At 36.2% G+C, this 14,794-nt stretch overlaps 1 protein-coding gene across 2 annotated transcripts in view; it reads right to left on the bottom strand.

The window, feature by feature from the left end:
- The window catches only part of SLC12A2 (solute carrier family 12 member 2), a 107,530-nt gene that overhangs the window by 68,560 nt on the left and 24,176 nt on the right, over positions 1 to 14,794 (bottom strand). For both annotated transcript variants that reach the window (XM_043586844.1, XM_043586853.1), the window contains exons 2-4: positions 10,230 to 10,349; positions 8,831 to 8,906; positions 8,437 to 8,532 (exon numbers count right to left, since the gene is read on the bottom strand). In XM_043586844.1, coding sequence (XP_043442779.1) covers positions 8,437 to 8,532; positions 8,831 to 8,906; positions 10,230 to 10,349 — 292 coding nt within the window. The remainder of the gene's footprint in view (positions 1 to 8,436; positions 8,533 to 8,830; positions 8,907 to 10,229; positions 10,350 to 14,794) is intronic.

Genomic DNA, 14,794 nt, shown 5'->3' with positions numbered 1-14,794 from the left:
CAATTTTGAAAAAGGGCAAAGTAGAAGGAGCTATATAATACCCAACTTCAGGCATTACTATAAACCACAGTACCAAGATAGTATGGTGTTAGATTAAGGACAAATCTGCAGACAATGTACCAGGAGAGAGTCCAGAAACAGACCGACACATGTAGGGTCAATTAATTATTTTCCAGATTTACTGAGATATAACATATAACATTGTATAAGATACACAACGTGATGGGGGCGCCTGGGTGGCTCAGTCAGTTAAGCATCGCGGTCTTGATTTCAGCTCAGGTCATGATCTCACAGGTTGTGTGTGGGATCGAGCCCACGTCAGGCTCTGTGCAGATAGTGCAGTGTGTGCTGCGGATTCCCTCCCTCTCCCTTCCCCTGCTCACACTCTCTCCAAAAAAATAAACCATTAAAAAGACACATAATGTAACGTGCTGATACACATACATATTGCAAAATGTTTACCAGCATAAGGTTAATATATTCTTTACCCCACAGAATTTCCATTTGTGCTGTTGTTTTATGGTAAGAACATTTAAGATCTACTCTCAGGAACTTTCGAGTACACAATACTGATTATAGTCTGCATGTGGTATGTTAGATCCTCAGAACTTACTCTGCTTGTAACTTTAAGTCTGACCAACTTCCTCATCACTTCCTTTGCTCATCAACCCCTGGTAGCAACTTTTCTACAATCTGTTTCTAGGAGTTTGGCTTTTTTAGATTCCACATATGAGTGAGATTATATAGTATTTGCTTTTTCTAACTTATTTCACTTGGCATAATGCCCTCAAGGTTCATCTATGTTGTTGCAAATGGCAACGTCTCCTTTTAAGGCTAGATAATACTCCGTTGTGTGTGTGAGAATGTGTGTTGTTTTTTTCATGCATTCACTCACTGATGAACACTTAGGTTGTTCCCAAGGCTTAGCTATTGTTAATAATGCTGCAATGAACACAAGAATGGCAACATCTCTAACAAATAGTAATTTCACTTCCTCTGAATAAATATCAAGGAAGTGGGACTGCTGGATGATATGGTAGTTCTATTTTTTGAGGAACCTCCATCCTGCTTTCCACAGTGGCCATACCAATTTTCACTGCCAACAGTGCAATGGGTTCCCTTTTCTCTACATCCTCACCAGCAGTTACGGTCTCTTATCTTTTTGAAAATAACCATTCTAACAGGTGTGAGGTGATAGTTCATTGTGGTTTTGATTTGCATTTCCCTGATTATTAGTGATGTTGAGCTCCTTTTCATGAACTTGTTGTCTTCTTTGGAGAAACGTCTATTCAGGTACTTTGCCCATTTTTAGTTTTTATTAATGTTTATGTATTTTTAGGAGAGACAGAGTGAGCGGGGGAGGGTCAGAGAGAGAGGGAGACACAGAACCCAGGTTCTGAGCTGTCAGCACAGAGCCCTACACAGGGCTCAAACCACAAACTGCAAGATCATGACCTGAGCCGAAGTCAGACACTTAACCAATGAGCCACTGGGGCGCCTTGCCCATTTTAAAATCAGATTGTTTGGTTTGTTGCTATTGAACTATGTAAGTTCTTTCTCTATTTTGGATATTAACCCCTTATCAGATACATGATTTGCAAATATTTTCTCCCATCCTGTAGGTTGTCTTTTCATTTTGCTGATTGTTTCTTGTGCAGTTCAGAAGTTGTTGCTTTTTGTTTGATGTTTGCTTTTGTCATTTTGTTGATTTTTGCTTTTGTTCTTGTGCTTTTCCTGTTGTATCCAAAACATCACTACCAAGACAAATGTTAAGGGGCTTTTTCCCTATACTTTCTTCTAGGAATTTCATGGTTTTAGGTCTTAAATTTAAGTCCTAAATCCATTTTGAGTTAATTTTTATGAGTGATTTAAGATACAGTTCCAATTTCTTTTGCATGTTAATATCCAGTTCCCATTTAAGAGCCTACTGTTTTTGCACTGAGTATTCTTAGCTCCCTTGTCAAATACTACATGACTCTATACGTATAAGTTTATTTCTGGGCTCTCAATTCTATTCCACAGGTCTATGTACCTTTTTATGTCGCTACAATACCATTTTGATTACTACAGCTTTGAAATATAATTTGAAATCTGGAAATGTGATGCCTCCAGCTTTTTTCTCTCTCAGGACTGTTGGACTCTTCAGGGTCTTTTACGGTTCCATGATAATTTTTCCCATTTCTGTGAAAAATGTCATTAGATTCTGACAGGAATTACATTGAATTAATATTGAAGGAACCTAACTGGCCATCAATAGATGAATGGACAAGGAGAATGTGGTATGTATACATAATGGAAAATTACACAGCCATAAATAAGAATGAGATTGTGTCATTTGAGACAACATACATGGACCTAGGCAGGATTACGCTATGTGATCTAAGTCACACTGACAAAGACAAAAAACCATGATTACACTCCTAAGTGGAATCTAAAATAACCAAAAAAAAAAAAAAAAAAAAACCCAAAAAAACCCTACCTAAACTCCAGATGAATAAACAAACAAAAAGCAGAATTCAGACCTATAAATACTGGTAACAAACTGATGGTTGCCAGAGGGAAGGCAGATGGGGAATTGGGCAGAGTGGGTGAAGAGGAGAGGAAGATACAAGCTTCCGATTATGGAAGGAGTAAGTCAGAATGGGAATAAAAGGCACAGCACAATACTCAATATATTGTAATAGCGATGTAATGACACAGATGGTAGTTACCCCTGTGAAAATATTATAATGTAACAACTTGTCAAATCACTAAGTTGTGTATCTAGAACTATGTAACATTGTGGGTCAAGTACACTCAAAAACAACAAAAAAAAAAGGTTCAAAATTTCTAACTAATAAAAATCTCTAGAAAGCTGTTAGCCACCGAACAGACGAAAATGAAGTTTGTGACCAAACATCCTTTGTTTACCGTGGATGAAATGATCAATATATATGATATGAATCATCTATATACTCTACTGTATCTGTGGAAATTTCATAAAGTAAAGGTTTTGTTGATGTACTGAGGAAGAGACAAATCAAAAGGTCAAAAGAACGAAAAAGTCATAAACCTACGAATGAGAAAGTAAACTATTTAACATTTACTGTTCAAAAGTCATCTAATATGTTTAGAAAATACACCAGAATTTTACAGCAATAAACCACCTACTTCTGTATACTGACCAATCAGTTTATCCAAAGCCACCTTGTGTTAACATTCTGAGGAACGATTTTGAGAATACAATGGGGCAATAATGGACCCAAAAGGATCCAATATCCATTTTGGTTACTGTTCTAGGAAATACATTCTAATACCCTGGTTTACCAATACACAATACTTTGTGTGCCTGTTAACACTGGTCAAATTTGCTGTATTCTGTTGTCATTATTAAGTCAAGTAGAGAAAGATGTGTGACCCAACACGGAATCTTCTGACTAGGACTGAGTGCTATATTACCACTGCAACTGATCACTTTAAATATTAAACTTGAAGAGTCAAGACATAGAGCCCTAATTCTGCAGTAGGCAATTTCAGAATGACATTCAAGTATTTTTAATCATTAACGACTGGCAAAATTGAAATGCCACTAAGTAAGTCAAAGAGAAAACCCAAATGAAAAATTATTTACTACTACTTGCCAGATTCACATTTGAGCCACTTGTGGTTTGTTAAGTCATGTTTTTACTAAACTGAAAACACAATGTTATGTTGAAGTCTAATAAAACCTCATAATACAACTGTTATAGAACTGCTTTTTACAGCTTCTTCAAACATTTCACTGATCTGGAAAGCTGTAATTTGAAAGAAATTAGCAATAAAAGGAAAGAACTATGGAGCTTATTTCTAAGTTACAACTCATTGCTTGGTGATGAAAGGAATGAATAGTTACATAATAGACTAAACAAAAAATTGCACAATCAATGATAATCTGATTTTACTAATACAGAAAGCACTTTCTGTCACTTAGAATCCATGTGAAAAATGTTAGGATTACTTCCAATATTTAGTTTTACCTATATACAGAATGAGGAGGTCTTCAATTATTTCAGCAAAATGAAACAGAAGTATATAAAGACAATCCTGACATACTGCAGAAACTTAAAGATTCATCAGTAAAACCTGCATAGCATTTAAATTTGTTGAAAAAATTAGTGTGTTTCATTTTCGCTCTCTTCATCCGTACAAATTATACATGGAACTAACAACTATGATGCATTAAATCTGATAATGTAGGTCAAAAGCATGTTATCATGCCCAGCAGTTATGTTTCAAAAAATAATTGCCACTATTATCTGAACACAGCTCCAAGAAAATAGGATCTTGTCTGACAGTGATGGTTACAAACCCAGTGCCTGTCACCAAGAGCTCAACAATTACCTGTTGAGTGACTGAAATACAAGTAATATAAAATTTCATCTTGGTCATTTATGTTGATTTTACATGTTCAGAACCACTCCTCTGAATTTGGTGTAACCTGGGTTTTTATCTGAAACTGCACTAATCTCTGTTTTCAACTTAACCCTCAGGTCATCTAACACAATACAATGAACAACTGGTATTTACACTTTCATGTTATAAAAGGCTGCCTCTGCTTGTCCTCTACGTCATAAATGAGTTCATATTCACAGACTAATTATTTGTGGATGGAAGAACTTTGGCCTGTGACATCTAGAAAATGCAGATCTCAGTGAAAGCAGCCGCTGGCCAGCACCATCTGGGTTGCAGAACTCGTTGAACATGACACAGGTCAATTCTGTAAAACCCAGGTCTCAACACGGACAGGATTTGTGGCACAGTAAAGAGCTCTGGGCTCCTGACTATCTGTACAATGTATGTGTCTGTTGGGCTAAGGACTATGCCAGAGATGAAGGTAAAGATGTGCCAAAGTTACTCAGCACTGCTCCTCTTATTCTGTGCAGGGAGAGAACTGAGGGGATGATGCTCTCACCTGCTAGTAGTTGTAATGATTATCCAAACATCATTACTAAAATCTAATCAAGCCCAAAACTAAGCATCTTATATTTTTTAAGTTTTGACTCTTTTTTTTTTTTTTAAAGAAACCCTGAACGTTGTTATATTATTTTTATCCTAGACTTCATAACTGGACATTATATTTGTTTCTAAGTTAGCAGTTTTTTCATATTTAAAAAAACTACACTTTTCTGAATTGGTATCTGTTTAATCTCCAAAATGTACTGTTAAAGCCAATGTTAAGGTTACTTGGTAAACTTAAACCTCTCCATGGCAAAAAGCACATAGGAAAAGTATACATTTCACATACTGCCACACAGCTGGAAACATACCCTAGAAACCAAGAATAAAATATTATTCAATATTAATAAAATATAAATCAATGTATAAGAATCAAGATAAACTGTTGAACACTACCTCAAGTAGTTCTTTATATTAATAAGATAACTAGGCAAGTTCAAAAGGAGTCTCTCCAAATTAAAACCACTATAGAGAGCAACCACAACTTTTCAGTAAAATATTTCCTTGTTAATTCCCTTAATAATCAATCACAGAAAATTGAGATGGGCCTCAAAACATCACTATTCCCATGATACCCTTCCATTTCTCCATTAGATATCTAAGCCTTCAGCACCCTGACCCTATGGACACTTCTAGCTCCATTCCTCTCTTCCCTATGTAGCCCTTTTAAGAGAGGAAGTGAAAATCAATCCTCAGTGATGGGGCTAGAGGAGATCCAAACTTGGCACTCTTGGTCCCAACCCACTAAAAGACAAAGTAGTTTACAGTTACAAATGGCAAACAAACTCATACCTATACATGAGTTTTAAACCCTAACTCTCTCCCTCTTTTTCTCCTTAGAAAACTATGTCAGATAAGGATTCCTGGGTGCCTGACTGGCTCAGTCAGTGGAACGTGTGACTCTTGATCTCAGCGTTGTGAGTTTGAGCCCCATGTTGGGTGTACACATTACTTAAAAAAGGGGGGGGGGGTGGGATTCTTGTTCCAGAAACATTCCCAGTCTGGAATTTGATCTAGTCATCCTATAGTGTCATTTACTAAGTTCCTGTCTCCCTTGCATATTATATAAAATGCTTCCTGGAGCTACAGGCAATGACATAGTTCAGATTCAATTTCTCAGAAAACAATCGTTCAGATACTTTTATTGAGTAAAGGGCTTACAAAGTTGGAACATTTTAATTTTCTTTCCTTCTTCGCTTATCACATAGAATAATTATCAGAGAACAAATCTCATCAATTTCTTGCTTACACTGAGTTTAGGTAAGGACACTTTCATTCAAGAAAGCTTGATTCAACAGGAGATTCTTTATATTTATTTATCAATTTTGCTAATAAGTTAGTTCCCTAGCATTCTTCAAAGGTAAAAAAAATGAAAAGATCTTTTTTTGTGGTATCTGTGAACCTAAGGATTTTATCATATATTATATCTTCATTCAAAACAGTTATTAGTAATAGTACTGCTGTTCAAATTATCCAAACTTAGGTCAGTGTTAGCTTCTTCAAGTTGGCTCCTGGGTCCTTTTGACCTGAAACCAAGCACCTTTGTTACCTCTCTACTTTCCAATGTGAAAAGATGTCTAGGCTCTTGTAGTAAATTTCCTGCCCAGATCTGGAAATCAATTGTTTCTCTAAGGTCCCCTGGTTCCTCTGAATGAAAATACACAACATAGGCACTAGGGGTGCTCACTGCTACTGGGCTGGTCATTTGTTACAGGGAATTTTTATGCAAAGAAGTAAGGGACAGGGACTTTTGGAATAAAACGTGTGAATCACAACAATATATTCAACTTAGAATCATGACTATAGGATGCAATATATTCTCGCCAGATTTAGACTTGTATCTACTTTGTGGAACATAAATAAATCCCATTACGGCTGTCCAAGTCCATGAAGCAGATAGAGGTGACAGAAGGGGCTTACAGTCATTGAAAAAAAAACTCCACGAAACTTTCACTGCAGGTGATGAAACAACTTTTTTATAGTCTGTCAACGATCAGCCAAATTTCCAAAGTCACCAACAAGTGAAAATTGAATGCCTTCTAGCAAAGTTTCAAAGTTTGTGGTCAAAGTCTCTAAAGTACATGTACTCATGGGTATATATAAAAACTACTGGCAGTATCAAAAGATGAAATGGCTTTTCAGTCATGAGGTAGGAGAATCTATGCTTCCCCTAAGTCTGTGTTCACATGGAGAATAACAGTCTGTGGGATTCATGCTGCTAACGGCTTCATGCCCCAGTGCCCCCATTGAGGCTTACAACCTAGACTGGAAAGCCTGAAGACAGGGACAATTCTTTGGTGACTTGCTGGTCCCCACAAGTACCTAACACCGCATTCGTTTCTCCTTTCACTTCTATTGCCCAGAATGGAAGTAGTGGAAATAAAAGAAGCATGGGGCACCCAGTACGCAAGAAGCCAAAAAGAAAGTCTCACTGTAGCCTGACGAAACACTTTTGGACAAATCCATACCTTACACCACAATATGGCTCAGTGTAGACTCATGTACACATAAAACTTCAGCCAACAGTCATGCATGCTCAGCACGGCCATAATCATATTGCTACTAGCTTACCCCAGGGCCACAGTGATTTGGATATTCTGGTAAGTAAGAAATAGGAAGATGATGAGGAAGAATGAAAGGCTCAATGTAGTTCTCTAAATAGCTGATGCAGATAAAACACAAATTGTGTATACATAATGTCAAACTGATCTGTAAAACAGGTGAGGCAGATGGTACAGGTTGATCCTCTTGTCAGTCGATCCACTCTGACAACTTTACAGGAGCTGCTAAAGTCCATGTTCTCCCCTTTCTCTAGGGATCTCCTCATTCCAGCTAAATGACGGGTTCTGATTTGGAAAATGGAATTCTTCTCTTCTTCTTCCAAGAGGTCCCAAAGCCATTCCCCTGATCTCCTGGGTTCTCTCCCTTGGCAGGAGAGGGGCGGGGGCGAGGTAAAATCTCACAAGGCAGATCTTGTGGACTCCAACGAAAGAGGCCTCAGGGCACCCAAAGAAGAGACCAAGACTTGATTCCGAGTTCTGGGTGTAATATACCAGCTGTCAGGTCATGGGAAAAGAACTCTGTCAGAGTTCCCCTAAATGGGAAGAATGAGGTTACACCTATAGAATACTAAACAAATACTGGATGCATGCCACTCATCTAAGTGCTGAAATCTGGGAGAAGCCAATAAGGGGCAACCCAACTGAGAAGAAATCGGTTAGAAGCTCCATTCTTGCTACAAAATACATTGAGCATCGTAAGTAACTGGACACATACATGTTTTTGTATGGGCTGAAATAAAATTTTATATTTAAATATACTAGTTTGAAAGTGCTCAGTATCATTTCTCACCTCTACAGACCTATGTTGCTTTTTGAAAGGTAAAAAATAATTTAAAAATTTAAACCTCACTTTATTAGTAACAGTAATCTCGTAACAATGATGTGAGAAGACTGAATTTACCTCCTCGGACAAATCCATTAGTAGCTATTGCTGATGTAGACAATCCTGTGATAGTTGTCACAACAGTGGCCATTATAATTACAACAACCGACAGACCTTGAGGGGAAAAGAAAAGAGGCTGAGGAATACTTATTTCAACTTGCTATATCTAGAAAAGGTTAATAAACCTAATTTATGTTATAGTGAACAATTACCTCATTTTTACCTCATTTTAGAAAAACCAAACCAAAATTATAAAAAACGGAACATTAAGACAACAATCTGATACAAAGAAAAAACAGCGTACAATAATTTCTAATTGTTTGAATTTTAGGAGGTTCCCAGGCTAGATGAGCACACAGCTACTCTGCTTACTCATTCTCAAGTGAATCAAGCAGTATGGAACTTCGCTTACCTATTCCAGCTTGACCCACAATCCACGACAACCTAATGAAGAGCATCACACCCCAAATGTTCAACATACAACGTACCTAGAAAAGAAAAGAAGCCAAGTTACAGATGAAGCAAAGTGATCAAACATAGTACATCAGTAAATGTTAAACTAGCCAAGAGGAGGATAACATACATTTAGAACTATAGAAAATCACTTTAAATCTTTTATCCTTTTGTTTATATTATTTTTAAAAGAATTTACTGAGAGCTAAAATGTAAGCTAATTTAAGGATAATATAACACACACACAGCAGCAAAAGCAACTGAACAAGGTAAAAGGGTATTTTAAGACTTCAACCCTAAGAAAGTAGTTCCTGTGCCCATTTATCAAAGCAACTAGGTTTAATTTTTGCTTGTTCTTTATCAACAGACTTATTTCCTGATTCCTTCAGAAGATTCAGGTATTACAAAATATCTGTCAACACAAAATGCCAATTGTTCACACGTTTTATTTTTTAAAGTATATTTATTTTTAAGTAATCTCTACACCCAGTGTGGGGCTCAAACTCACCACCCCAAGATCAAGAACTGCACACTCCTTTGATTGAGCCAGCCAGGTGCTCCTCACACATCTTTTAAAACTCTCAACTATTTGACAGAGCTTCCTGTATTTATTTTTACTTTTACTCATTATGCTTACACATAGAACATAGTCTTCTAAAATATGAACATTTAAGAATAGGCAAAGAGTACTACCTGGAGCTTCACATTTACTCTGTTCATTAAAAGTGATGAAAGTACTCCTAGAAGTGGGACTTCTCCTCGACTTCTTTTCTAAATGTCAACACAACTCTTAAGTACCCCCAAAGTCTAAATGGGAGGGCCTTTTAGTTTACCTGTCTCCTCTAGTCAGTTCCTTAGTGCCTATGTGAACACAGAAAAACAGAAGCAAATCTGAAACTAAGTAGCTCAAACCTATCTAGTGAAGTGACCTCAACACTTAAGAAAACAATTTCTCCTTTATTTTGTTCCTCATTAACTTCTATACATTTCTCTTTGAGAAAATAATGGCATAGCAGAAAAGGAAGCAGGAATCTATCAGCTCTGTTGCCCATTCAGCTTTCTTGATTCTGATGCTTCCAACAATTTCATCATTTCATACTTAATTTCTGACAAATGACAATATGTGAGATTTATAAGAGGTAACAGAATGTAATTTAGAGGAAATCAACTATAGTATGATTCCATTAATACATATATCCCGTTTCCTTTACTGAATTTAATACAAGAAAAAGAGGTACATGTTATTAATACGGTCTTCTGTAACAGACAAGCTCTCTTAAGAAATGATAAGAATATTAGGAAGATTTTCTAACAAAAAGAAATGTTGTAACTCTAAAATTAAATCTATAGGTACGTACTAATACACCCTTGATCCAGCCAAACTTCACAACTCCTTTACTTTCCGCAGCATACGTGACCACAGCATCTCTGGTTGGAGTACTTTCTTCCCCATTGGCAAAGCCGTCCTCAAAAGGTTCCTGGTTATAAAAGAAGTGTGAATTATTCATTATTTGAAGTTCACAATCACCTGATAAAGACAAATATCACTAAATACATTTGGTCATGTTTAAGAGGATACAGATTTCCAAGAATCAAGGGAGTCTGCATATTTTACCTAAGAAAAAAAATGTACAGCACATATTTTACCTTTAAAAAAAATGTAGAGCAACGAGGTAGAGGAAAACCTTAATTAATGAGTGTTTAAAAAATTTAAATCTTATCACGACAGTAAACCCATTTTAATCATTTCAAATTTTAATTACACTTTGGTGGTGTCTGGAGAACAAATACTGTTTGCTAAGTATAGGCTTAGCTAAGGAAGTCAATTCAGACCTTGTTTCTCTGGCCACAACTTTACAGTATTTGGTTGGCATCCTTCCTACAAATGAAATTACAACATTAACAATTTAAAACTCCTCATCACCAATGAACAGGTTTCCCCCTATAGTCCGTTATAGCCGGATTCCCAAGATTCATTCCTAACTCCTGCCTTTACTCACTCTTCATCAGCATTCAACCATTGAGTGCTTTTTTTCCATTGTAATTTTTCTCAGATTCAGACATGAACTGGTTATCCTTCATGTCTGATTGTATTATTCTTATACTTTGTTCTCTAACTTCCCTCTCTCTCTCCCTCTTCCTTTAGTTTCTTGTTCAGTTCCAATACACCCAAGATAAATGACACATTTCCAAACCAGGAACAATGTTATTAAACAGGTCATGAAGGGTGAAGGGAGGTGTTGGGGCAGGGAAAATGCTTTATGTCTAGAATCATGTCCCTGACACTATCCCCATAATTTTTCTTTACCTGTATGTCAACAGCAGGGAACAAGATACAGCTGTGTTTTTAATCTCATTCTTTAAATGGAGAAAAATCAACTAAATTATCATATAACCCTCAAACTTGTCATCCAGATTTCCTACCATACTTTTTTAAGCCATTTTCAGTGGCTCATACTCTCTAGTGATTTCCTAATACAAATATTTTTCACAGAAATGAGCTATACCAGATGCTGTGTTACCAGAGAGAAAAATCTATGTCATAACCCTAACTTTCCTTTTTCGCTTGACCAGTACCTATTAGGCAAATAAACTCATTAAATTCCATTTAATGTATTGTATTTCTTAAGATCAACCTGGATCAGCTCTTACATTCCATTTTTAGTTGAATGACTACTATTTCTTAGGTTTTGAAGCCACAGAAGAAACATTGTAGGTTAGATGCAATAATTTCTTTAAATATATTTTTTCAAATTATTTTACATAGGCTTTTTAATGACAATAAAAAATAATCTAATTTTCAACTAATCCTCATCCTCCATTAAAAGACAAGGCAATAACTTCACCTATGTGAAACATACAAAAAACAAGTCCGCCTAAGATCATGAAGAACTTAAACATGAATGTTAGTGTTAACCACAAATCTGTGACAGTTGACAGAGTTCTAAAAACAGAGCCTACGGGACATAAATTATAATAATTGCCCTTATAACTCACAGTTTCATAACTACTATCTTCGGCATCAATGATTACGGTTCTGTACTCTAAGAAGATTGCCCCAAGCGTATGGTATATAGAACCACTCCCATTAACAAAAATTAATTAACTTAATCTGCTATACTTTTTTCACAGATTTATGGAGATATAATTCATATACCACACAACTCACCCAATTAGAGTACACATGTCAATGACTTTTAGAAAATTCACCAAGTTTCACCATTATCACCACAATCACACAATCAATTTTAGAAAATTTTCATCATCTCAAAAAGAAATTCTAAGCCCATCAGCAGTCATTCCCATTTCTCCTTTGCTCCAGCTCCTGGCAATCACTTATCAACTTTCTGTCTGTGTGGATCTCCTATTCTGACACTTCATACAAATGGAACGGAATCATGTGATGTGTGGCCTCTGTCTGTGGCTTCTTTCACCCAGTGTAACCGTTTTCAAGATTCATCCATATGTTGTTTCAGTACTTCACTCCTTTTTATTGCCAAATAATATCCCATTGTATGGATATACCACATTTGTCTATTTGTTCTTCACTTGATGAACATTTGAGCCCATTCCACATTATGGCTGCTATGAAATATGCTCCTGTGAACATGTGTGCACAAGATTTTGTGTGGACATACATTTTCATTGGAATTGAAAACAGAATTTTCAATTCCAGTGGAATTGCTGGCTCTCATTTTTGAAATGACTACTTCTGGTCATTTTTTTTCTTTGGTATCAGACTGCAGAGTGTCACTCCTCATTTCAGTCAGTCCATGTGCCTTTTGTTATTCCCCTTCCTCACTTAGCATCTGGTATAAACAATGTAATCAGTAACCATAACTGTTAGAAACACGTATAGGCAAGAAAAAAAAAGAAATGTGACCAGAGGCCTGTGTGACTCAATCACAAGAGCAACCCACTTTGGCTTTATTTCCACTGTTGAAGGTGTTCTGGACGGTACAACATCGATGATGATCACTCCCCACTCAAAAAAAAAAAAAAAAAAAGACTCCTCATAGGCATTGATGACTCAATAGTTCCATTATTCAAATAAAGCCAGAATAAAAATTTCTCCCTGTTAACTCAATCAATTGTAAAGCAGACAGAAGCTCCTTGGCTTTCACTCTAGGGTATGTAGTGCTCTGCCCTTAACTTGTAAATAGAGACGTTAATATATTATATAATCTTCCAAGTATTACAAAAAAAATATAGTTTCTATAATATCCAAAAATACCTCTTCCTTTCCATTTTTATTTAAAACAAAAAAGATATATATATGTCATAAGCTAACTTTTCCAAGGTTAAGTATTAATGTGAGTTTTTTTTTTCTTATGTTTATTTTGAGAGAGAGACAGAGAGACAAAGAGCAAGCTAGAGAGCATGAGTAGAGGAGGGGCAAAGAGAGAGGGAGAGACAGAATCCCAAGCAGGCTCCAGGCTCTGAGCTGTCAGCACATAGCCCCATGTGGGGCTTCAACTCACAAGCCATGAGATCATGACCTGAGCAGAAGTCTGATGCTTACCAGACTAAGCCACCCAGGCGCCCTAATGTGGGTGTCTTTTTAACAATGCAAAAAGCATGCAGGCATCTTAAAATTTTTGCTGTGGGTGTTTATCAGAATTCCACATCAAAGTTGAAGATCTAGTGATAACTATGCAAATTTCCACTATACTATGAACAACTGTATTCAAAACATGAAGATTTTCCTGCATGTATGAAAGCAGTATTTTAGAATAAACATGACTCTACATAAAATGAAAGTTATCTTCCTTTCCACGTCCTAATGCTCTATTTAAAAATCGTTACTAATCTCTAGCATACAATTAAAAAATTATAATCAAGTATTTATTACTTATAGTTCAATCAATACATTTAAATATAAGAGAATTGGGTTTACATAGTATTAATTTCCTGCAGTAACACGAAATCAAAGTAGAATACACATATTTTGTTCCTTTAAATAAATTAATTTCAGAAAAAGAATGAAAATGTCAGTGTGGGATTCTGCATACATACAAAAAATTGTTTAAAAACCTTATAATCAGAAAATTTCACATTTACCATTAAGAAATAAAATTATGCTGATAAAAAGCTACATAAATAATATCTTCAACCCAACTAACATTTTCACAGTTATAATCGGTTTGTGTTTTTTACTGTTTTTCACATAATGGATAAAAGGTCAAAAATAAACAACATAATTGAATGTTAATGGCTAATACCATATCAAATGAGATGGACCAAGTGGACCAAATTAATTTGGATTTATGTGGGGAAAAATCTTTCAGAAAATATCAATTGTGATTCTGAGTCTACCAAACAGGACTGCTGTTCGGGGTGAGGACAGAATGGGGAAGAGAGGAAGAGACAGGAAAACAATAAAAGACCCAGAGTTAGGCCCTCAGTAAGTGGAAGGATTTCGAAATGAAAGAAATAGAGATACTACTAAATTATGTTAGCCTGAAAAGGGAATGATTAATTCAGCTGGACATGCTCAATTTGAGGAGTCATGAGACAATTAAAGAGTTCTATCAGGCTGTTAAAAAATTCATGACTGGAACTTAGGAGAGGGGCCAGGGATGAAGAGCAAGTGGGCGAAGCTATGGAAACAACATGAAAAAAGAAACTTACAGAGAGAAAGAGTGAAGAGTTGACCATTTTTCTGAGGACACAGAAAATGCAAAAATGAAAAGGAACTCTGGTCTCCAAGGCCATTATTTCTTTGCAGAGTAGAGAAAAAAGTTTTTGCAGTATGGCTAATCTCTTCTCTCCCTTCTCAACTCAATCATTCCTTCTCCTTTAATGATGGTTAACTTTTTACCACACAATGACCACCCCCTCCCACCCACCCCCCCCACAAAACCACCAGTACGTACCATTAACAAATACCCAGCCAAATTTGCTGAAATATTACAGCACATTC

This window comes from Prionailurus bengalensis, chromosome A1 (genome assembly GCF_016509475.1).
Source record: "Prionailurus bengalensis isolate Pbe53 chromosome A1, Fcat_Pben_1.1_paternal_pri, whole genome shotgun sequence".
In the NCBI taxonomy this organism is placed as follows: domain Eukaryota; kingdom Metazoa; phylum Chordata; class Mammalia; order Carnivora; family Felidae; genus Prionailurus; species Prionailurus bengalensis.
This window is presented reverse-complemented; position numbering and strand designations above follow the sequence as displayed.